This window comes from Lentinula edodes, assembly GCF_021015755.1.
Source record: "Lentinula edodes strain Le(Bin) 0899 ss11 chromosome Unknown C8R40scaffold_70, whole genome shotgun sequence".
In the NCBI taxonomy this organism is placed as follows: Eukaryota; Fungi; Basidiomycota; class Agaricomycetes; order Agaricales; family Omphalotaceae; genus Lentinula; species Lentinula edodes.
The window spans coordinates 98,339-121,851 of record NW_025764376.1 but is presented as its reverse complement, the minus strand read 5'-3'; the positions used below and the strand labels follow the sequence as shown (position 1 = coordinate 121,851).

The window sequence follows — 23,513 nt, the reverse complement described above, 5'->3', positions numbered from 1 at the left end:
CTTTCTGGTATGCTGTCCACCTTACTACCTTCATTCCGCACGTTCCCGGGTAGATCCCCTATGTCGATGTCCCGCTCACAGATGCCGTTGTTTTTTGAGGCCTGAAACTACAGATATGCTTTACCAACCGCTCGCTATACAGTATAGTGTGGGACAACATGATCTCGGCAGTCTATCTTTCGAAACAGCTTCAACCAGAATGAGCATGCCGACGAATCATCGTCGTTCTGCCACCATCCTCCAGGTTGCGCCCTACTGGCGCCGCGTAATTATCTGATTTTTCCAATGAGTGTCCATGCTATATCACTGGCTATCACGATTTACCTACTCAAAATATCTCCTTGGGCGACTTCGGAAGCACCTTCTCTAATTCAGAATCTAACTGCCCCTTGGGCATAGGGGGTTCCTAATGCTCGTAGAAACCGTTAGTAAGTAGTTGACCTGCTCTTGTTGAAAATTCAAGTACATGTTGAGCGTTCCAGACGTCTTATCTTCACTCGGGAAGCACTGACCTCGATCCATTGCTCCCGTATAGCCCCGACTAGCTCGATATGTTCCCGTCACTGATATGACCAGGAGATAATCACCTGGTGCCACAGAGGACAAACTCAGTTGAGGTACGTGAGGCTCCACTTCGAGAGTTATGCAGTAAAGCCAAAGCAGGTATTAGCTAGTCATGAATGGTATAAAGCGCCTCTCTCACCTGAAGACTGCATATCATAAAATCTCATGCCTCTCTTCGATACATACGATATTGTTTTCGCTGGTGGTTCGCAATCCTTCAACATGAATTTTTTAACGAGCGATGTTACTCATATCTCCCTGTACAGGTGGTACTGCCGCCTGTATCATCGCTGGTCGTCTTGTTCAAGCTGATTCATCGTTGAAGATTTTGGTATATCTCCGAGTTCCCTGGATGTCGACTCTCGCTCCAATTGTGTTCAGGTTATAGAAGCAGGCCCGCATAGTTTCAACCTGCACAATCACGTTCAGCCCGCTAGATACCTCAACAGCCTTGTTCAAGGTCATACTGTTACACTCCACAACAGTGTTCACAGTGAAGCACTTGGTGGAAGATCCGTTTCCGTTCCCTCTGGATGCTGCGTGGGTGGTGGGTCTGCTGTGAATTGTGAGTAGTGGTGTCACAAGTCAATCTTCCTCATCATTTAACAAACCCTAGTCATGATTTATACCCGTGCTGCTGCATCTGATTACGACGACTGGGAAAAACTAGGTAATTCTGGTTGGGGGTCAAATTCACTTATCCCTTTGGCCAGAAAAGTAAGTGTTTGAATGATTAGCAGCTGCACATCTTTCTGATCACCTTCAATCAGGTTGAAACCTACCAAGTTCCCTCTGACAGCCCGTCAGCGCACGGGTCCACGGGACCCATTAAAGTCTCTCATGGAGGACACGACACCAACATTGGCAAAGAGTTCTTAACTGCGGCGCAATATGATAAAGACAGAAAAAGTTCACCCTCCGCTGATATCAACGATTTTCAAACAACGAATGTATATGGGGTGTGTCTGTTCGCTTCCTACTGTTCACCTCATTGACAAAGATTGCCCCTTCTCAGCCTTGGCACAAGTATGTGTTAATGTATTCCATTTTCTGATCAACTGAACCACTTCGTGCTAGATATATTGACTCAGATACTGGAAAACGTTCCGACGTTGCACATCATTTTCTGTATAATCTTCCAAACTTTAGCTTGGACCCCAACGAAGGCAATAACTTGCATGTCCTGACCAACCGGCGAGTGGTCAAAGTGATCTTCAAGTATATCAAGTTTCCATTAGCATTTCAATTCCACTTGTTCAAGTGAATGCCTTTTGTTTCCAGAGATAATCGTGCAATCGGTGTTGAGTATGTTGCTCGTGAGGATTTGAATGTAGAGTCTCGATTGCCGCCTCGAATCGCATATGCTTCCCGCCTAGTTGTACTTTCTAGTGGAGCTTTCGGGTCGCCCGCAATTTTGGAACGGTGAGCTGAAACACATTACACAAACATATGTATAATTTACTCACTCGGTTTTTTCTGCTGCCTTCCTATTTTCTGTTCATATTTGGTTCGCGGCCTCTATGCAGTTCTGGAATCGGGTCTGCACGTTATCTAGCAGACGCGGATATTCGTCAGATAGTTGATCTCCCAGGTGTAGGAGAGAATTATAACGGTAACTCCTCATTTCGATCGTGTCGCAGAACCTATGTGATATTTGCATAGATCATACCCTCTGTGTTACCCCCTATCTCGCCTCAGAAGACTCCGACTGTCTAGACGATATATTCAATGGAGATGAAGAAGCTATCAAACGTAAAACTTGTGTTAGGCAATGTTGACCACCGCTGACTGACAATCCACCATCAAAGCCCACCTCAAGGAATGGCAAGAGGAAGGCTCAGGGCTTTTGGCACACAAGTGAGCTGAATTTTGTTTTGATAACAATCATAATGTTGAATGCTGTCTGTTGCTTCAAGTTCCGTAGATGCGGGGGTCAAGTTACGGCCTACGCAAGAAGAACTTGAAGAGCTTGGGCCCTCTTTCAGACAGATATGGGAGGAGTTTTATGTTGGGGCCCCGGATAAGCCAGTCGCATGCTTAGTTCCAACTGCGGGGTTAGAACATTTCTCTCGTTCAATTTGGAAAACAAGTATTGATTATTATACTATGCAGGGATGTCCAAAATTCTGCTCCATCGGGGTTGAAGACATTTGGAATAATCTTTTTTATGGTCGGTTTTCTATAGCCATTCATCTGATCACAATAAAAACCCAGTTTATTTGAAGGCGTACCCTCGGGCTACAGGCTACACCCATATTTCTTCTCCTACAAATCCTTGGGCTCCTTTAAGGTTCGATCCCAAATTCCTAGAAGAGTGCGTATGATATCTTGCTGGATATTTACTTCCTTGGCCTGTCCGACCGAAATCTTTCTGTTCTTAGTCCTGCAGATCTCTCGGTCCTTCGATGGTGCTACAAGCATGCTCGTGAACTTGCTCGCCGGATGAAGTCATTCAGAGGAGAAATTCCTGCTAGGCATCCCAAGTTTTGTTCTAATTCTTCAGTTTCCGGCGTCAACAATGGTACCCCGTGCACTATGTCCTGCAATGGTACTTCGTACGTTGTACCTACCAAAAGCACAGCATCCATAATCCCTTCTGCCTCTGGTCCATTTGCCATTGATTCCCCGAAAATTGTTTATTCGAAGGAAGATGATAGAGCCATAGATGATTACATTAGAGCCATCGGTGAGAGGGATGTGGATCTTTTATTTTCTATCTACTAAATACTTTTCGTCTGCCCTCATTAGTGGGTACGACTTGGCATTCGGTGGGTGAAAATCCATCCTACTCCCGATCTTTGCTCATCATCTTCTCTTGTACTCAGCTTGGTACATGCGCAATGAAACCTCGCGAAGCCGGCGGAGTTGTCGATTCTCGGCTCAACGTGTACGGAGTGGAGAATCTGAAAATAGCGGGTAGGTCATTCTGCTGATTGATTCTTGAGATTCCATTGCTCATTGTTCGCAGACATGAGCATTGCTCCACTAAATGTCGGAGCGAACACCAATAATACCGCACTTGTCATTGGGTATGTGTATACTACGATTGGAAGATGGGAGCTCCGCATTAACAGAGGTCTTCAGAGAAAAGGCCTTTCTACTCATTGCAGAAGATTTGGGTATCTCACTTGAAAGTGAAACAATCAGCCAAAGCTTGAAGAATTTAAGTCTCTGTGCTCATTTGAATGGTAACTGACTTCATAGACAGTGATGTAGTTGTAAGTTAGCACGATACGAAAAATAGAGTTTGGAATGGAGGGGTCTCCGTACGCGATGCTGATTCAATTCGTGTGTAAGGGCTTGACCGACACCATAAGCTTGGTTGTGAGTCTATGCGAGAAGGAAGACATGGTTAGAGCAGTCGAGGATTCAATGGCTGTGGTTTGAGGGATATATCCTCAAGCCGAGAAAACAAGCCATATAATGTTTCCCGTGCTAGATGGTAGGGCAAAGTAGAGTGGGTTTGGAGGCTGCTTGAATGCTGTCTTCGGCCGGTGATAATAGACGTATGGAGATGGACGACGAAGAAGAATGTGCAACGTTTTTCTCTGAACATGAAGCCCTGGATAATCTCTCCATGTCGTCGCTCTCCTCTCCAGTAGTTTTGCCACTCAGCAGATCAAACCCCGTATTCAAAAATTTGTGATGATACCAGGGTCACAGGCATTCCCTGTTGCAGCCTGTTCCGCGATTTAAAAGCAGACGAAGTGATTTTCGAGCTACGGAGCTGATGTGGTTGTGGCTGAGAGAGACCCAGAACCAAAGCAAAAACGCGAATGAAACGTTATGCGCCGGAGCTGTCCTTGAATGGATATGATTGAATCACAAGAGGGCAGTAGTTCTGTTACGCTGTGTGAGTTGATGACACTGTCGAAGCTGAAAAGTCAAGCTTTCGAGGTAGTATTTGATTTTGAACTATTTTGAGGCCTACGAGCGAGTTCTGCAAGTTCTAGTTAATGCGGAGATCCACCTTTCATTAGAAATTTGGAGATTCGCCTGCTTCGTAGCTCTCCAGATCTGCTTTCCTCCGCCCGTCAACATGTTTCTTCGAAGCGTACAACGCGAACGCAGCGACGAACATTGCTCCTGTAAAGCCCAAAGCCTGATAGAATCAATCAGAAAAGAAGTTTAAGTGATGCGCAATCACTGTATACCATGTTACGAAAGGTATTCTTGGAAGTCTTTGCGTATTGCGCGCCCATGTTGAGCGGTGGGGTCAATCCGAGGTCACCGGTAAATTCGGACCGGGTTTTTTTCTTTCTCTTTGTCGATTTTGTACATGTCCTCAAGGCCTCATTGCCCGGTATACATGGGTATACATGAATCGCCATTGCCAAAATGGTCAAGATGAATTATTTCGCAGCGAGAGTACTCTTGCAGCCCATCGTTTCAAGGGAAGGATCGAGGCTAAGCAAGGACTAGCAAGGAAGAACTTTGGGTGAAGCCGCAGATGCATTCAGAATGATAAAAAGCCTTTCCATTTTTCTGTCACTATTTGTAACGCTCCCGAACATCATGTATTTCACATTTTCCTCTTAACTCTATCCGCAGAGCTTGCTTTCAAGTGTATAAAAGCCTATACAAGCAATCCCCGAGTACTATAGGCGATACTCCCCACGCTCAGTATCACCTGTTTTCACCAACTTCATTTTTGCAAATGCCTCTTCCCTGGGTTGTATCATACCGACGCTTTGTATCCTATGTCATTTTTCGACTTCTGCATAACGTGTCGCCAGGCCAATGACCTCGTTCATCTCATATTCGTTCAATAGCGCTGCAATTGCGCGAACCAAAACATGCGTGTGTACACCAAGGTCAGCCTACTTAAAGTTCGAGATTATATGAGTGATCATACGTACACATTTGTCTACAGAGTGAGGAGTCAGTGGTCACTTTCAGGTAGGGATCCCGTTCTACTTGGACGCTGTCAGGATGGCTTAATTCATCACAGAGGTACGAGAACTAACATCATTCAAATTATTGACCAAGGCTGACGTCTGCTCAGAAACGCGGCAAGGACCTCCACGTAGAATTTTTACCTTTCAGATCCGGCCCTTTCTTCATGAATCGGCAGGAAATCATCATTTCCTTTGTTCGAACATAGACCGTGAACAAATGGGAGGCCCGACTACATGCCACAAATCCCATGTAACAAACATCGATTCAATAATGATGTATCATGGAAGTGGAAATGTATACTGTGTTTCCTCTGACTAGCTATTTAGGGTCTGGGTGAGTGCTCGATCTGGTCCCTCAGCCATACTCCAAGGGGGGGGGGGGGGAATGGAGAATTGGATAGATGGATAGATAGATAGATACGCGGCTCCATTGAGTCGACGGGGTCCCACAAGGGAACAGCCGGGCCCAGCAATCTTCGCTGCAGCAAATGCTCATCCAACCTGGGATGGTAGACTGCAGCCAGAATGAAGGGAATATAGTACAGGGTAGTTGTTGTATACATATATGAACAGAACAGAACAGAACAGATGCAAATCACTCCTCTTCCGACTCATGATCACTTTCAACATGTTCCAAGGGGCCATCTAAACCAGTATCTAAAAAGAGTTGCCAGAGAGTCACGACCTCATGGATGAACTTAGCGGTGGGGACGATTAGGTTCCAGTTGAAAACTAATAACCTGAGATAGTGTAGCGCAGTGGAATCCGAAAGGTTTGGGCTGCGTGGGAGAGGCTGAGACTGTCAAATGGACAAGAAGAACTCGGATCGGAGAGAAGTGATAGAGGTAAGAGACGGGCATTGAAACAGAAGGTGTTGTGGAGTCTGTCCCTGCAGATTACATGCACAACAGGCTCGATTGAGAACCTCAGTTGGGGTGAGGCAGAGGCTCGGAATACTTGGGGGGTGAGGTCACCACAGAGGAGTTTGGTGACAGTGCAACGATGAGTGTGGTTCTTGATTTGAGTGAGATAATGCCGAAGTCCAATGATTTTTTGTTTTGCTGGACCCTCTTCCTTCGGTCTCAGGCGATTTCTGAGTAAAGAGAGTTTTGACCAGGTGTCAATATGGGATTGTAGTTCAGCTTTTGTGGAGAACTCAATGGTTTTGATGAGTGTCAATACAGTCACTGTTGAGATCCTGAAGGTGAGGCAGGCGGTGGTGGCCCGGGAGTTGGGAGATGGTGAAGTCCAAGTCCAAGAGCCAGCATGGAGAGCCAGCACGGCAAAGGTTGTCATTCTCCTAGAGGGCCGAGAACGCATAGTGAGAGGGAGGGAGAGTGATGAGGTATTTGAGGTATCGGAGTGCGAGTGATGCGCGGCGGGTGCGAATAGGCATGATGCCCGATTTGGTGAATAATGGTGTGATGACAGAGTTGTTGGAGAGGTTGAGCATACAATGTAGAAAGCATATCTGGATAAGACCAGGGTCCGTATCGGGTATGATCTCACAACTGTTGGTGAGGTGGCAGTCCACGAGCACAGTGTATAGTTGTTTAGTGATGGAGGGAGGCATGCATTAATTTCCAACAGGCAGATTGCAGCCAGTGATTGCATGTGCAGTCCCAACGGCGGCATCGCGCTTTTCAGTGTAGTGGGGAGCGACCATGTTATGGTGGGTGGATTGAAAGAAGATGCCAATGTATCGGCTTACATCACAGAATTTAAGGGGTTTATTGGAAAGTGTGAGTTGAGGAAGGACCAAAGGAAGGTGACCGAAGAGCATTACCCATGACTTTCCGGGGCTGACAAGAAGAGAGTTATTTTGGCACCAGATCTCGAATGTTCGGAGATGGCGTTGCAGGCCAGCATGACCTTGAGAGATGAGTACAATGTTGTCTGCATGTTCGAGATGTGAGATAACTACCATCCGAAGCTCAACATCCTCGGGGTCAAAGGATAGGTTAAAGGTGGAGAGGAATATATTCCAGAGGGTGGGAGAGGAAGGGTCACCCATGAGGACTCCACTGAACGCATGGAATTCATGGGACAGTTGGCCATTGTGGGCAATGATGTAGGTCATTTGGTTGTGAAGTGATCAAAGCCAGTCAAAGTACTTGCCAGTGAGACCCGCATCAGAGAGTTTGTTCCATAGGGAACTCTGGTTGGTAGAGGGAAAGGCATTGGAAATATCGACAAACACTAAGTAAATGGTTTCCCCTCGTGCCCAAGCTTTGTCAATGATGGTACAGAGGATGAATGTGTTGTTGTTTGTGCAGTAGCCTTCCTGAAAGCCATTCTGAGAAGGTGGGATGGTGTTGGACTGCTCTAAGGCTAGGCAGAGTTTGTGATGTACAAGAAGAGAGGCAAATTTGAGGACACAGCTCTCGAGGGCAATGGCATGGTAGTTGCAGGTTTTAGTCAAATCTTTACCGGGTTTAGCAATGGCAATGATGAGGGAATTTTGCGTTGTTCGACAGCGCATTGGAAAAGAGGGAGGAGGAGATTGTTGTCAATGTCAATGAGGAGGTCATAGGTGGCAGCATTGACACCTGTGGAGTTCGAGTGGGTGGTATGTTTGAAGTATGACTTAATTGAGGAAATATCATTGAGGGATAGAGGATCGTTGAAGGCAGGATGAGTTGCAGGTGGAGAGGGGAGTGGAATAGCGTGCGCATGAGTGTCCTCGGCAGCAATATGGGCAGGGTCAAAGGATGATGCGGAGGGGTCAGTAACGAGCTTGCCTCGTTTTTGTGTGAAAGAGAAAGGAAGGAATCAAATGGGCACTCCAACCAACCAATCTAATACACAATATGCGAGTTCGCTGCTATCAAATTTATTTAATAGCAAGGGGTAGCATTGTCAAAGGTTCTGCAAAGCTTTGAGAGCTAGGAAAAGCTTCGATCAATCAATTTGAATCATTCTAAGGATTCGGTATATTCCTTTGATCAAGGTAGATTCAGCACGATTTGTGCTTTGATTGTATTTGTCAAGCCCATGCCTCGGTCCTCCACTCCGCCGCTCGGTATTCCGAAGATCCACCTTTATTGTAATCTTTCCTTATTGTTCTTTCTCGCTACACATACCCTTACGTTCTAGTCTCTCCTTATTGTCTTTTACTTTACCCTGAAGGTACTACTTGTATAGCTCCTAGTAGTTAGTCTAGCGCTCCGCACCGATGCGCCGCTCCGTAGATATAAATACTGCCTGTACGCTACTGTAGTTCCTCAGTTTAATTATCAACTTAGATCTCCCTTCTCAACTTAGCTCTTCTCTAAGTCTTCAGGCTCATCGCCTTGAAGTACTCTCTACTATAACCTTAGGACTTAGACATCCTCTGGTTCGCTCCTCGTCACCGGCGCTACCACCGCTCCGACTTGGCTGCTACTTAGCTCCTCCCTCTACACTCTCAATCTCCGGGGACTAACGGCGTAACGGCGGTGTCGTTAATAACTTCACTACTGTCCCACTCGTCTTCCGCACTTAGACACCTTGTGTTAAGATCATGTACACCGCGTAACCGTGCCAAGGCTACAGGGTGTCTAAGTGCGGAAGACGAATGGGACAGTAGTGAAGTTATTAACAACACCGCCGTTACGTCGTTAGTCCCCGGAGAGCGATAGTAGAGAGAGAGGAGCTAAGTAGCAGCCAGGTCGGAGCGGCGGTATCGCCGATGACGAGGAGCGAACCAGAGGACGTTAAAGTCCTAAGGTCGAGGAGAACGTACTTCAAGGCGTTGAGCCTGAAGACTTAGAGAAGAGTCAAGTTGAGAAGGGAGATCTAAGTTGATCTAAGTCGATAATTAAACTGAGGAACTACAGTAGCATACAGGCAGTATTTATATCTACGGAACGGCGCATCGGTGCGGAGCGCCAGACTAACTACTAGGAGCTATACGAGTAGTACCTGCAGGGTAGAGTAAAAGACAATAAGGAGAGACTAGAACGAAAGAGTAAAAGACAATAATGAGAGACTAGAACGAAAGGATATGTGTAGCGAGAAAGAACAATAGGAGTGAGATTACAATAAGGGGCAGATCTTCGGACTACCGAGCGGCGGAATGGAGGCCCGCGGCATGGACTTGACACCTTGTGGCTTTGGCACGGTTACACGGTGTACACGATCTTAACAGTATTGATATGGGTATATCAAAATTTGGGGGTTTGAATCAAAGTAAATTAAAACCGAAACACACAGACCCCTACAGAGGGCTAGAATTATGTGCTGGCACAACCACACAGCGTGATTTGCCCTTAAGACTAACAACTGATCCTAAATTTGAAGAATACCCAACAACTGGATATAACTTCTTGCAGTCACAAGGAGCAGAATACGATGTTCCTATACTCACAAGTGCCAGGCCCAAATGGCTGCTAGCGAAGAGGTTTCAGTCTGGCGGGAGTGTGTCTTTCCTTGTTATGAATTAGCACTGCAACGTCGTCCCAAAATCCCTTGTATTCTAGATACATTGGATCGCTATTTATACATACAGGATATAGAGTCGCACAGTACAATTAATTTGATAAAATAAATGTTTGGAACCGCAAGGAAACTTCTACAATCGGTCAGATACCATTTAATTTGAATCTTCATGTCCTTATTTGGTCCATAATGGTTCCAAGATTCTAGTATACCTCCAAACATAGGTAGGTACTTCAATATTCATTTAATTTAATTGCTTTTGAGAATGACTCGAATGGTGTCCAGCTGTCATTGCTGTTCAACACTTATTTCGATCGTTTGTCACCTCGTCCGGAGGCAAATCAGCTCTCCTTGATTCTAATCCTATCAATCTAATTTATCTGGATTAAACTAATTGCTTCTCTCTTTCAATAGACACATTGTGCCTATACTCTATCAAGGGAGTTATGCATAGTATTCCTTAAATTGTGTTCTTCAATATTTTCTATGTCAGGACTCTTTGACATTCATTTGATATGTCTTCGGAGCCTCGCAGTACTTCGATCGTTCTTCTAGTCATTTTCCTCAACCATGCAACCTGATTGGTCTATTAGACTAAATCACAGTCTTTTAGATTAATGCATGATCTCGTTCTAGAAGGAGTATTTGACAATTCCTGAGTTCTAGAAAGTCATTTTGAGTCAATCCTTGGCTCATGGTCACTTGAGTAAGTTCTTCCAAACTCCTGCCAGTGTAAGGTCCAATAAGAATACCCTTGGTATGTCATACGTGAATGGTCATCCTTCAGGTGTAGTCCGAGTCTGGTATAATCCTGCTTGACAAACAGGTAGACTTTTATCCGAAGGTAGTATCAGGGATGGGTAAACTAACCGACTTGTGGTAGTATGGGTATATGGTCCCTTCAACTTATTAGACTGATTCAGTATTGACTTTGACTGTCAATCTGGGTCTCTGTCATATGCATGCAATTCACTCAATATGCTTCCCGGCCCGGCCCGGAGCGGCCGGACTTCGGAATAATAACCTTGTGACCATCATTGTATTTATTTATTGTTTCGAGCTTTCATCGAGGTCTTCTGACTGTATTTGGGATGTATATAAGCTAGAATACTTTGTACGTTGTAGTCAAGCTTGAAATCAAGTGTACCATCTTATCCCAGTCTTTAATATCTTCTTTACCCTTTGCTTCCGGACTCCCAGATCATCAGGAACCCCATTTAGGCTGCTCATACCAATCTTGCACTCTTGCCATAATTCCCGGGGACACCAACAGTGTGTGAAGGGTGTTGCTAATAGCTTCACCGACGTCCCACTCCCAGTGTATACTACAGGCCAATACTCAGCTCTGGACCTCAGAGTTATCCCGGGCCATATCCGGCCCATATCCGACCTCAGAACCTCTATAGTTATTGACCTGTAGGCATGGTCTTGTCAGTCTCAATTACAGTCTTCTTGATACAAATCTATGTGTGAAAGTGTCACAATTCACTGCATAGATGTCTAGCCAAAATTTAGGCATGTCATCGGGGGGTTCATGCAAGGGATGAAGGAATCAGTAATTTGTTGCAGGGAGACTTTGGGAGATGGGCGCAGGGGGTGGCGGATGTCATTGTAATATCACCAAAAAGCCGCACTCCCGGTGCTGGCAGCATTGGACAATTTCAAGCAAATTTCATGTTGTTGTGTCTATTTGTGGCTACAGCCTCGATGTGAGGATGGGCAGACAGGGGGAGGGGGAGGAGCTAGCCATGGAGCAGGTTGAGGGGGCAGTTCTGGTAGGGAGGAGGAGACCTTTGGGATGCCAGAGGGAGTGGTAGGTTCAAAGGAGGGAGGGGCAGGGGAGGATAGGAAGTCCAGGGAGGAGAGAGGTCGGGGAAGTTGTCAAGTCCATGCCTCGGTACCCCATTCCGCCACCCAGTATTCCGAAGATCCACCTTTTATTGTAATCTCATTCTTATTGTTCTTTCTCGCTACACATACCCTTTCATTCTAGTCTCTCCTTATTGTCTTTTACTCTACCCTACAGGTACTACACGTATAGCTCCTAGTAGTTAGTCTAGCGCTCCGCACCGATGCGCCAATCCGTAGATATAAATACTGCTTGTACGCTACTGTAGTTCCTCAGTTTAATTATCAACTTAGATCCCCTTTCCAATTTAGCTCTTCTCTAAGTCTTCAGGCTCATCGCCTTGAAGTATGTTCTACTCTAACCTTAGGACTTATAAGTTCTTTGGTTCGCTCCTCGTCGTCGGCGTTACCGCCACTCCAAATTGGCTGCTCCTGGCTCCTCTCTTCTATACTCTCGATCTCCGGGGACTAACGGCGTAACGGCGGTGTTGTTAATAACTTCACCACTGTCCCATTTGATCTTCCGCCCTTAGACACCTTGTGGCCTCTGGCACGGTTACACGGTGTACATGATCTTAACAGAAGTGTGAGAGATGACCCTAACTTGGCCAGGTTATCTGCAGCATCGTTGTGAGCATTGTTTGAGTGACCACGGACATGCACTAGTCCCCGGAGATCGAGAGTAAAGAAGGAAGGGAGCCAGAAGCAGCCAAGTCAGAGCTGCGGTATCACTGACAATGAGGAGCGGACCAAAGGACTTGTAAGTCCTGAGGATAGAGTAGAGAGTACTTCAAGGTGACAAGCCTGAAGACTAGAGAGAGACAAGAGATCAGAGGTAGTCTCAAGTCAAAGACGTTAAGAGGATAATCTAAGTTGATAATTAAACTGAGGAACTACAATACAGTACAGGAGTATTTATATCTACAGATCGGCACATCAGAGTGTAGCGCCAGACTAAATACTAGGAGCTATATGTGTAGTACCTGCAGGGTAGAGAATAAGACAATAAGGAGAGACTAGGTAGAAAGGGAATGTGTAGTGAGAAAGAACAATAAGAACAAGATCACAATAAACGGTGGATCTCGGAGTACCAAGTGGCGGAGTAGGGCACCGAGGCATGGACTTGACAGGAGCATGGTAGACGATAGCGTGAACGGCGTATTTGGAATCCAAGAATATTTTGAGACAGCGTCTCGTGTGAGATTTCTGGATTGCGATGAGGACAGCCAAGAGTTTGCCACGGTTGTTAGTTTGTTTTCCCGTGACATGCACAATGGTGTTTAGTGAATGAGATGAATTACCGAAGAAGACACCTGACCCAGCATGGGCATTAGGTTGGCCCACATTGGAGCATGAGCGGTCTGTATAGATTTTGAGGGGGGGGCAAAGGAAGCAAAGACTGTGAGGCATGGCCATACAAGATGAGCAGTTGAGACTAGTGGGAGCGAGGTTTGGAGTGAAGTATCCTGTCCTGGAAGAAATCTGAATTGGTGAGTAATGGAAGGTGAATTGCAGGTTGGCGAGGAGGAGGTCTGATGGGAACCCGCGTAGGAGAAACCCCAGGAGAGATAATTTCGAGGGTGCTGGGAGAGTGGTCGGACCATTTTGATTCAGGGCTCACGTTAAGCTTGGATACGAAAGGGAAGAGAAATGGGGTAATTATAAAGTAATCTATTACAGAAGTTAAGGTAATGGTGAGACCTTGAGCATTGTGACGGTGTTGGAAGGATGTCATGGAAGAGTGGGTACCAGGTAACGAGGTGCAGCTATTGAGAATCGTGAGATGGTGGTCATTGCAGAGATTAAGGAGAAGTCTGCCTTGTGTTGACATGGTAAGATCAGACAATACGCAATCCGGGTGTCCCGAGTGAGGTAATAATTCACCAGTTCAGGCATTAATGTCACTGGCTGTAATGGAAGGGGTGTTGAGTTGCATGAGAACGTGAGTATTTTCTATGAAAGCATCCCAGGGGTCGACATCAGACCAATTGCACCAGTTTGTGTGTGAGAACTTGGAAGGGATGTAGATGTTGCGGATCAGTGTACCATTGACATTGACCACCAGTAAGTCTGGGCTGGAGAGGTCTTGGTGAAGGCAGCAGGGTAAGTTGTCCCGGATGAGAGTCGCAATGCTGCCTCATGTACTAGATATATACAAGTAAGTGTAACTGATTTGTTATTGTTAAATATGTTGAGAAAACTAATGATACCTTTTCTGTAACATGCGAGGATTTTGATATAAACAGCACAAGCTCCTGAGATGATGATCGATGATCTTCAGGAAGGTTCATCAATATTCATAAGTCAAGCTGGCCCAACGATCCCTCAAGAAGTGGTAAGTAACACAGAACAAAATTGTCTTAGGTCCAGCCACGACTCGAACCTGGGTTACGGGAAGTCAAGTAATCAGAATCCCGGGTGATAACCTCTACACTACTGAACCTTGGCCTATATCATTATGCAATTTCTCCAAAACCTTACTTGGAGCGCTAAGCAGTCAGCTAAGCGACACGTCCGATCAACGGATTCCATCAAAAACCTGAAAAAAATCTACAGGAGCCTAAAGTACGCTAATTTCGTCCAAGGTTGAAAATGGCAGAATTTGGTGCCAAAGTACACTAATTCGGATGGGGTTTAGTAGGAGCTCCCGGGTCCTTTTCTTCTCCTCGTATTAGTACCAGTTAGTACCGAGCCAGACCGAGCCCCTCCCTCCTCGCGTATTTGGTGTTATTACTATCAGTTCAACTCAATTAGAGTACCTGATGTCGCCAGGCTGATGAAATAGCGCACAATGTGCACAGACACCAATTGTAAATCATCCAGTTTTTAAAAGTATTTTGGCATACAACTCAGTATTTACATACCTTCAACAGCACATCGGGGTATCATTTATCACTTTGCATGGGCACCGATCGAGAATCCCTCAAGATTACCCGTATCCTAATAGTGAAGGTTAATAAACTTCATATGTAGCTATAGCTACCATCTCAGGTTTGCATGAGCAAAAGATTTCACTCGAAAAAGAAAACTCTGAATTGAGTCGGGCTAATGGCAAATGCACAAAGATTGATGCGCGATTATAGCTGTGAATCATGGAAGATCATGCACATGGACTATCATGTCGGAAATCCGAGAATGCAGCGATCATCTTCGCCTCTCCAGTGCAAGTGACCAAGCCAAGTGTAGGTCCCCGCAGGGGGACACTAGTAGTAATATCACTATGAAGCGATGCGACGCCCTTTCGGAACAACTGCCCAGATCCCAACGAGCGTACACATCATCGCAACCAAGCTACCGGTAAAAAGAAGTAAGTATCGACATGCATATGTATGGTCCCCAATAGGTATCAATTATTAACTCACAAAGGCTGCAAAGATTTGATCCCATATTTCGATGCCAGGACACCAGTAATGAAAGGTAACGCTGCAGACCCAGCAGTCCCAACACCGGTAATCCAGCCCATACCTCCCGTGAAGAGATATGGAGGGAGTACGCGCGCACCGTAGCCTACTAGGATAGGGAAAAGTGGTCCAAGCATGGCTCCGATAAAAGAAACCTGTAAATTCAATTAGTCTTTAGGGGAACATAACTTCTGGGGGAAGGGTTTACCGCAACAGCGTTTTCAATGATGGACGGAACGAACCAGATAGTGATTTCCAGCCTAGGAAGATTGTGAGCTGGGATCACTGCCTGTTTCATTGACCATTTCAAAATTGAAGGACTTACCCGATTGAGAGTAGAACATATATGAATACTACTCTCCGTTCGCCGACCTGGTAGTACTGATCAGATTGACGGATTACAGGATATATTGGGTATTAGCTGGTATGATACCAAACGCAAACTCACTTTTTTGTTTATATATATTAAGCCAAGACGACCGAGGGTAAGTCCTGTGAGGAAAGTATGTATTTTAGTCACAAACCACGAGACATAGTAACACTCACCGCCAAAAAATCCGGAAGAGATATATCCTGCGCTAGCACCACCATCTCGTTCTCGAATGATGAAGGTAACGATCCATCCTATTGTCCAATTTAAGCAGGATGGAAGGTGAAGAAGCAACCAACATGACTTGCCCCCAATAGTCACTTCAACTCCTACGTAGATAAACGCGAAAAGTGCTAAGTAGTGAACAGCATTGATGTTGAATATCTGGCGATACAGATTGTTCGAAGTCAGAGCTACGCCGTTGGATGGTCTTTCTTCGTTTGGTTCTTGGCCTGTTTCTTTGAGGAGCTCTAGGTGTCAACAGTCAGTCTACCGAACAGCGGAGGAGGTGGATATGGATAAGGAAGAACGAGAAACAAGAAAAGATATGTCAGAATGGAAAGAACGGATCAAATCTCACCTTCTTGACGTTTCAGGCGGAATACAGCACAAAGAACAGTGGTATTGGATACCGCGATACCGCAAGATATGATATAATGGAAGGACCAGTGACGAGTTTGAGAGAACTGAGTGGCGATCAGCGGCGAGCAGAAGGCTCCCAGTCCTATTTGAAACGGCTGTGAGTGGACGACGATCAACTGGGAAGCAACAATAACCTTACCGTAAGACGCGTGCAGCATCATCAACTTGGTGGATTTATTCTTTTTGAGGCTTCCTACGAATCCATTCGCCTGTGCGTTCTAAATCCCACTAGATGCTTCAGCTCTCCGTCGAATATCTTATTGGAAGGAAACTCGCCTGGAGACTCATGCCTAACCCAGCTAGAAAGAACGACAGAACCATTGCAGGAAAAGGAGGAGCAGGGCTTTGAATTGCGTAGGTAGCAAGCTGTAAGAGAGACCCGAGAACCATAACCTGGGGTAACGTTTTATTCACTTGAGTGATGCAAACCAGAAATCACCCAAGACAAACCTTCCCAAATCCTAATCGCTCGTTGAGCCAAATGTTTATCCCAGCCCCAATGACAAAGCCCTATGTGCAACGTGTGAGTAGGCAGTATGATAAACTAGAACACTTACACAACAATTGAATACAAATAACAACGACACCACAGCAAACCCGACCTAAGTTGAAGAAGTATATTAATTATGATGAAGATAGGGCTGTGAAGTCCATTGGACGACATACAGAATAATAAGCTTGAATGACCGGAAGTAGAGGTCCGACAGATCCATCGTTCCAACCTTCCAATATAAAACACCAGCACAAAGCAGCGAAATGGATCATACTCCTCCTATTTTGCTTTTTGATGACCTGATTTGCCGACGATTCCTGGTAGTGCAATTGCTGAACTCGATCAAGAATCCCAGATGTACTTTCGACGGTCGGCACCCTAGTCACCGGAACGGATATAATGTTCTGGTCTTCTTTTCCAGTGAAGGAGGTTAAGATTGTTTTAGCGGTTGAATCTGAGCTTTCTGCCCGAATGACGGAAGGGCGTCGGGTGCGTTCGGATAGTAGGCGAGCTGGGAAAGGATGTAGAGAATGGAGAGGGTCCTGTACTGTGGACGATAGCCGTCTCGAATCAGCATTCGTACCAGTAACTGCGACGATCGATGATTCCATGCTGCTGGTACCATGTTTTGGATTAACGCCTGAAGTAGGGTTCAGAATTACAGGTGAATCTATTGAGTCGCTATCATCGAGCGCAAATTCGTCTACTGGAAAGGAGGGCTCGCCATCGAAGACGGCATTTTTCAAGCCAACCCCCGCAGCGGGTGGGACGGCGGTGGAAAAGGACGACATGATAGGAGGCAGAAAAAGGTAGGTAGATAAGCGAAAGGCCACACATTGGTCTTTTTTATTTGCTTCCTTCTCTGGATGTATCAGAGGATGACGGGAAACGTAAAAAATTTATAGGGTCCGTTGCTCTTCGCTCTTCGCACTCTCTTGCGTTCCAGTAGATATTACCGGGACGTTAGTCCTGATTCTTATGCTCTTCTTATGTTCATTATGTCAAATGATTGGATGTAACAACAATAACAAGGTTGAGTTTGTACGTACTTGCAAGGTTAGCGCGGCTCAATGTTCAGCCTGGTCCCGGAGATCCGTGAAACTGAATAATAGGCTACTCTGGGGAAACTGGGGATACCCCTTGCGTTTGCCTTGCGTCGTACATTCGATATACAGAGATAAGGTTGAAATTTCTTATATCAAGTTGATAACTGACGGCCAGACACTAGGAAGACCGTATGAGAATTAGTATACAACTGGGGCAAGAAATAGCTCACTTCAGCATCCCAACCATGACACTGATCGCGGCCCACAAAAAAGGTACCCAAGTACTCATGTAAAACTTTCCAGCCTTATATAGCCCGGTAAGGATGTACCCCACTATCGCTGAAGATACGACGGCGCCGATGAGAGATAAGATAAGAAAACCGAAAAAGACCAAGAGGGCAAAAGTTATTCGAGAACGGGCTGCATTTTTGGATTTATTGGCTTTCATTACTTTGTTTTTATTCAAAGATTTACTGAAATTTCTCAAAACTGGAGTTTTGGTGTTTCCAGTCGCTTTGGTGATCATCGGGGAGTGTGAAGACGACGAAGGATGAGGAGGATAGAAGTGCGCTGGTGAAGTGTGCGATACTGAGAGAAAAGGATGGCCCGCTGTAGCTGATGTAGGGCTTTGAATGTATACTGAAGGTGGCGAAGTAGTAGGAACAGTAGAAGTGGTAGTGATTTCCGAGCGCAAAGTGGCGTAGTATCCATTTCGTGGATTGTGACGATGACGCGGGGGATGGGGATCAGAAGACATTGGAGACATTGGATAGGCCTCCTCATCTTCATCTTCTTCCTCCTCATCATCATCCATTGCGTCGTCTTCTTCGTCGTGCAATCTTCCAAACGCAATTTCCCGGTTCGTGTGTGGTGGAAAAGTTAGATTGAAGAACGCGTATAGCCCAAAGAGGACAAAGACCGGTATATAGAATACCAGCGTCCAATATAGTGTGAACCGGAAAACATCTGGAGATACAACGTCAGGGTATCAGAACAAAAGAAGATTTCGGGTTGACTAGCTACCCACCTTGTGAGTTGACAAGATAGAATCCTCCGGGCTGAATAGGATTATGACGCTGTATGTCGAATAGTTCTGAGCGGGGATTATATAGAGATGGCCAGGAGGGAGTTATTGAAAGCGAGTCATTATTGTATGAAGAGGCCATTTGCCAAGAATTGAGTAGAGCTTGCTTGTATAGGCATTCGAGTCCCTGGTGAATTAAAGTCAATTATATGAACGCGACATTGAAGAAGGATGGACAGAAAGGCCGGAGACTTAGAATCAGAATCGAGATGCTTACATGATCACGAGACCTCGCTTTCCCATGTACCACGTCTTTCTAGGAGCTCCTTCTGCTAAATGTCTTTCAGAGTCTTCCAGAAAGAACCTACAATATACATGGACAAAGGTATGCTCTCCTCAGGATGTTACAAATGGGCCCCCGCTCTCTCTATCTTTGCCGTATTCCCTTCCGCCGCCTGCGACATTGGAAGCCGCAAGTCGTCGGATATCTTTGATCTACCAGAACGCCATTTTTCAAGATACTGAATCTGAGGAGGAACCAGAGGAGCTGCAGGAAGAAGGTATGCCCAAGCAATGGCTCGTACACGCAATAATTCGATAAATATTCCATAGACGCGTCGACTTTCATTACTTGGCCTCCAACACCTATGGTCGGCGAAGAAAACTCGAAAGGAAGCATTAGGCTGAACAACTCCAGATCATTTATCAACACCACTACCCGACTTGAATCTCAACTTGAGACTCAAGAAACGCAAGAATCTCAATCACTCAATTACTCCGATTCATCTTCCATTGCTCGGTTCCCAAAGTTCCATTTTAATCTCCACTCCATTACATCTCTTGCTGTCATCCGAAAATCAGGCAAGACTGTATCTGGTAGTACCAAAGTCAATGTACTTCTTGCTGTTCTGGAAGTCGAGGGCCCGGATACGATCCGGACGAAAAAGGGCCCCGACGCAGGCAAGGAGATTTCAATTCTAAAAATGATATTGGGCGACGAGGATGGTTCTCTGTCTAAACTCACTGCCTGGAGGGAGACGGCTGATGTCTGGGGTGGTTCCGGACCGAAGGATGTAGCAGCAAAACGTGGAGATGTGGTTCTCGTTCAAAGTTCGTAAAGCTGACCTTCACTATTTTGTTTACCGAACCTGATTGTTACTGTTAGACGTAACGGCTTCGCATGATCCCTCGACTTCACCGACACTTACTGCGTCACCCAATCTCAAATCCAAACTTGAAATTTGCTATCGTACCATGCCCTACGCCCATGAAGATATGCAGTTAAGACCAGATCTTCGACTTGGCGGCAGCGATGCCAGTGTGCGCAAGGTTGCGTCCCTCGTGAGATGGTTTGAAAGAATGGCAGGACTTGTCGCCGTATAGAGCATGTAAATGCCATCCACTTCGCCTGACTGTTACATCTATTCGTTCGGAAATGAATTCACGATTCACGTTACATATCCAGACATATCCGCTTCCAGAGCTAACATTGAAGAATCCAAGTCGTCGCGGGCTTGATTCGAATTCGTAATGCCTCACGAAAGCTTGATGCGGGGTAAAATGCGGAACTCCATAGATTTCCGGAAAATTGTCGTAACTCGGTGCAGACGTGTACAGAGAGGTTGATGTACTTATTATGTAGGTGAAGTTGTACGTACATTACCCACAACCTCGTCGTACACTCCTTTTGACATAAAATCTACTGATCCAGTTTAAACATATTTCCGGAACTTGAGCCACGAAGTGACCATGAAATGAAGTTCTGACAATCCCTGGCATCCACTGTCGGACCTTTCTTCCTTCGCCGTTTGGATGTATCGGATAAATAGGCCTCTTCATAATATGCGTCTGCTTATCACTTTCGACTGGACTTTCTGCCTACAATTCACGTAGATTTCAAAAATGACCTCCCTCGCTGGCGCTGCACATATTATACATAGATCAGACAATGTCATGGACCGCGTAGACTCATCTGCGGACGATTCCGCTCTCGATGATGGCGACGTACCCGAGCTATCCGAAGTAGCCGTCCCAAAGCATCTCGCTACTTCGATAGTAGCTAGTGGTGCAAATACAAATGCAAGACGATTATCATCTGTCGGACAAGACTTTAACTACCCTCTCGACCTTCATACTTTTCCAGTTTCGCATCTCTCTGAACGAACGCGACGTCCTTCTGTCATTCGAGCAGATTCCGGGACGGAAACGATAGCCACAATAGCCTCGTCGCTCAAAGACAGTGTACCCCCAACTAGAACACAGACTTTTGAAAGTACGACTGCAATTTTGAATCAAACTCGGCCATTGCAGTATGAAGAATCCCCAGCTGTTACCGATCAGGTCGCCCGGAAACAGAATAGGCGAAGCGTTATTCAGTTTGCCGCTTTGTGTTGGTGCTTTGCTCTAGAAGGCTGGAACGATGGATCCGTGGGCCCACTTCTCCCCGTGATCCAAGCTTACTATTCTGTACGGATCTCTGCTTCCAAGAAAATGCGGTTGATCTAATATGTCTTCATAGGTTGGATTTTCCGTTGTATCGCTGTTATTTGTGTCCAATTGTTGTGTGAGTGTTGAAAGACCCCATTTCTCCTGGTGTTCTCTCGTAACCCATTTGTATTTCAACCTTGGTAGGGTTTTATCATTGGGGCTGGAGCAAATGTTTGGCTCAATGAACGATTGGGCTTTGGAAAGGTCGGTTCGCGTATAACAGACTGGTCTGTATATCAACTCACTCTTCTTCAGGTCATGATACTCGGGTCGCTCTTCCTGCTTGCTACATATGTCATTCAAAGTCCTGTGCCTTTGTTCCCCGCGCTGGTGGTTTCTTTTCTTTTCGCTGGATTTGGCATGAGCCTTCAGGTAATTACCAATTGTCGCTATCATTCGCGTTAGTTCATCTGAATCACAACTAGGGCGCGCAAGCCAACGGATTTGTAGGAAGTCTCAAAAAGAATAAATCTCCAAAACTTATGATGCTGCATGCATCATATGGTAGGGCTTAATACTTGTCGACCCGACCACTGCTGTCTACTGATGGGTTCGAAGGAATGGGTGCCTTTTGCTCTCCACTGGTCGCAACCCAATTCTCTCAAGCACGCCACTGGTCCTTTCACTATATTATTTCTGCTGGCATTGCGGTATCAAACACTGTAATTCTATGCGCTGTATTTCGATTTAAACGCCAAGAGGGTGAGGAGATCCAGTTTTTTTTACCAGTGGGCATCCGTTCACTCTGGCTGTCACTGTTAGAACTCCTGATGGAAATAGGCCAAGAACCCAGTGAAGATGCGTTCACTACGACTCCAACATCCGTCAACCTATATCAACAGATATTCAACATCCGTGTTGTTCATCTTCTAGCGGTATTCGCACTCATATATGTTGGAGTGGAAGTGACCATCGGAGGCATGCCGCAGTATGGTCTCTTTTTAGATGCAGGTGCTGAATCGCTATCTCAGGCTGGATCGTTACTTTCATCATTCGAGAACGTGACGGAGGTGCTGCGGCTGGATACATCTCGTCTGGGTTCTTTGGTGGTAGGAGTAACTCGCTTTACCAAGGGTGTTTCTTGAAACTCATGTCTTTGCTATAAAGGACTCACTCTGGGTCGGCTCGCACTGATGTACATCAACAAGAGGGTGGGCACCAGTTTCAGATTTGTGCTCCGGACTCGATTTCAATTGATCTTCCTTTCTTTGCCAGATCGGTGAACACACAGTAGTATTTATCTATGTCTTACTTTCAATCGGGTATAATTCCTCCTGTCGAGGCTCTAGCGAAGGCAGTGAATTCTCTTTCCTCTAGACTGGAATTAACAGTTTGGTTTGTGCCATCCATTATCGAGAACGCTGTTGCGGTAAACCTTCCACCAAAGTTCCTGCTACCAAGCATTGAAACTGGTCTTGCTTAGGTTTCTTTTGTTGGAGTCCTCCTAGGTCCCTTATGGCCTATCTTAGTTGGTCATGGGGCGCGAGTGATACCCGCCTACCTCTTCACAGCATGTATGGGATTGATTACCGGAGTCGGGATGGCAGGTTCTGCGGCCTTGCCTTTCATTACTGGTATACTTGCTTCAAAATACGGTATCAAATCTCTGCAACCGTTGTCAGTTCATGAACTAAGTTCGTCAAATTGTTTTTGAACTAAAGATCTTTTTTCCTTAGCTTGGTTGCAATGATGTGTACCATGGTCGGTCTCTGGGCCTTAATTCCAAAAACCCGTCGCATTGCCTGAAATCAATGCTTTGTGACCCCCCTTCCCCACAAAAAAATGGCAATACCTTGAATATGTACGTACAAGTCGTCAGGGTATGCACTATATATTCTGGATATGTTCTGGATGTTATACAAATATCCTTTACACAACAATCAAGAGCCATACAGTGTAGTTAGTTGTAAGTGGTAGTGCTATAGTCCGCAACGGAGAGGTAAGAGGAGGTAAGTTGAATGCAGCACCGGGAGCAACGACGGTGCCATTGGCAGGTTCATCAATTCGAGGAGTTGTTGCGGTGACGAGGAGGGAGAGACACAACAAAAAAGGCTAGTTCGGAAAAGACATTCTCCGTGTTAAACATTGTACACTTTATACAGGGTCTGATACATAAGACAGTGCCATGGAGTTCAGCATGAATCCTGCTGATGCCAACAATAAGCCAGAATAGGCCATTGTGGTATTGTTTATTTTGCTTCATTCCTCCAAGGCGAGGTGATCTCGGATGAGGATACAGCACTGGGGAAGAACCCATTGGGCATCGACGAAAGTATGGGATAGAATAACGATAGGGGAGACAATATATATTGAAGTGAAGA

The 23,513-nt window shown here is 45.7% G+C and overlaps 7 protein-coding genes and 1 non-coding gene across 8 annotated transcripts; 3 read left to right on the top strand and 5 right to left on the bottom strand.

Annotated features, from left to right (window-relative positions):
- Positions 1–504: 504 nt before the first annotated feature.
- Positions 505–4,213, top strand: C8R40DRAFT_838514 (GMC oxidoreductase-domain-containing protein). The gene is made up of 20 exons (XM_046236400.1): positions 505–617; positions 671–769; positions 831–895; positions 946–1,129; positions 1,181–1,281; positions 1,335–1,523; positions 1,580–1,590; positions 1,642–1,782; positions 1,846–1,986; positions 2,091–2,176; positions 2,227–2,316; positions 2,373–2,421; positions 2,481–2,618; positions 2,677–2,734; positions 2,790–2,878; positions 2,946–3,250; positions 3,313–3,332; positions 3,390–3,480; positions 3,533–3,593; positions 3,649–4,213. The coding sequence occupies exons 2-20, from the start codon at positions 730–732 to the stop codon at positions 3,758–3,760; spliced, it is 1,971 nt and encodes a 656-aa protein (XP_046079558.1). The 5' UTR covers positions 505–617; positions 671–729; the 3' UTR covers positions 3,761–4,213.
- A 327-nt stretch (positions 4,214–4,540) lies between these two features.
- C8R40DRAFT_1177824 (uncharacterized protein) lies at positions 4,541–4,766 on the bottom strand (the record flags this gene model as incomplete). Its single annotated transcript, XM_046232743.1, has 2 exons — positions 4,541–4,666; positions 4,719–4,766. 2 exons carry the CDS (start codon positions 4,764–4,766, stop codon positions 4,541–4,543), a joined length of 174 nt encoding a protein of 57 aa, XP_046079557.1.
- Positions 4,767–12,683: 7,917 nt separating this feature from the next.
- On the bottom strand, positions 12,684–13,560 carry C8R40DRAFT_1177822 (uncharacterized protein; the record flags this gene model as incomplete). The annotated part of the gene is made up of 3 exons (XM_046232742.1): positions 12,684–13,090; positions 13,148–13,211; positions 13,273–13,560. 3 exons carry the CDS (start codon positions 13,558–13,560, stop codon positions 12,684–12,686), a joined length of 759 nt encoding a protein of 252 aa, XP_046079556.1.
- A 531-nt stretch (positions 13,561–14,091) lies between these two features.
- On the bottom strand, positions 14,092–14,172 carry C8R40DRAFT_t298. Its single transcript has one exon. It is a non-coding gene; the product is annotated as a tRNA-Gln (tRNA).
- A 614-nt stretch (positions 14,173–14,786) lies between these two features.
- On the bottom strand, positions 14,787–17,519 carry C8R40DRAFT_838152 (major facilitator superfamily domain-containing protein). Its single transcript, XM_046236399.1, has 13 exons — positions 16,809–17,519; positions 16,700–16,744; positions 16,593–16,652; positions 16,419–16,535; positions 16,282–16,360; positions 16,081–16,224; positions 15,809–15,970; positions 15,677–15,754; positions 15,579–15,622; positions 15,456–15,502; positions 15,339–15,390; positions 15,092–15,285; positions 14,787–15,020 (listed from the first exon to the last, which is right to left on the bottom strand). Exons 1-13 carry the CDS (start codon positions 17,424–17,426, stop codon positions 14,948–14,950), a joined length of 1,713 nt encoding a protein of 570 aa, XP_046079555.1. The 5' UTR covers positions 17,427–17,519; the 3' UTR covers positions 14,787–14,947.
- Positions 17,520–17,611: 92 nt separating this feature from the next.
- C8R40DRAFT_1134836 (uncharacterized protein) lies at positions 17,612–18,964 on the bottom strand. The gene is made up of 3 exons (XM_046229326.1): positions 18,709–18,964; positions 17,912–18,647; positions 17,612–17,859 (listed from the first exon to the last, which is right to left on the bottom strand). The coding sequence occupies exons 1-3, from the start codon at positions 18,845–18,847 to the stop codon at positions 17,829–17,831; spliced, it is 906 nt and encodes a 301-aa protein (XP_046079554.1). The 5' UTR covers positions 18,848–18,964; the 3' UTR covers positions 17,612–17,828.
- On the top strand, positions 18,951–20,408 carry C8R40DRAFT_1134830 (uncharacterized protein). Its single transcript, XM_046229325.1, has 3 exons — positions 18,951–19,265; positions 19,318–19,815; positions 19,871–20,408. Exons 1-3 carry the CDS (start codon positions 18,983–18,985, stop codon positions 20,086–20,088), a joined length of 999 nt encoding a protein of 332 aa, XP_046079553.1. The 5' UTR covers positions 18,951–18,982; the 3' UTR covers positions 20,089–20,408.
- Positions 20,409–20,658: 250 nt separating this feature from the next.
- Positions 20,659–23,234, top strand: C8R40DRAFT_1222359 (MFS general substrate transporter; the record flags this gene model as incomplete). Its single annotated transcript, XM_046233282.1, has 13 exons — positions 20,659–21,171; positions 21,224–21,268; positions 21,337–21,396; positions 21,448–21,564; positions 21,618–21,696; positions 21,751–21,894; positions 21,955–22,125; positions 22,164–22,241; positions 22,300–22,343; positions 22,408–22,454; positions 22,510–22,561; positions 22,616–22,809; positions 22,869–23,234. The coding sequence occupies 13 exons, from the start codon at positions 20,659–20,661 to the stop codon at positions 22,936–22,938; spliced, it is 1,614 nt and encodes a 537-aa protein (XP_046079552.1). The 3' UTR covers positions 22,939–23,234.
- Positions 23,235–23,513: the final 279 nt, after the last annotated feature.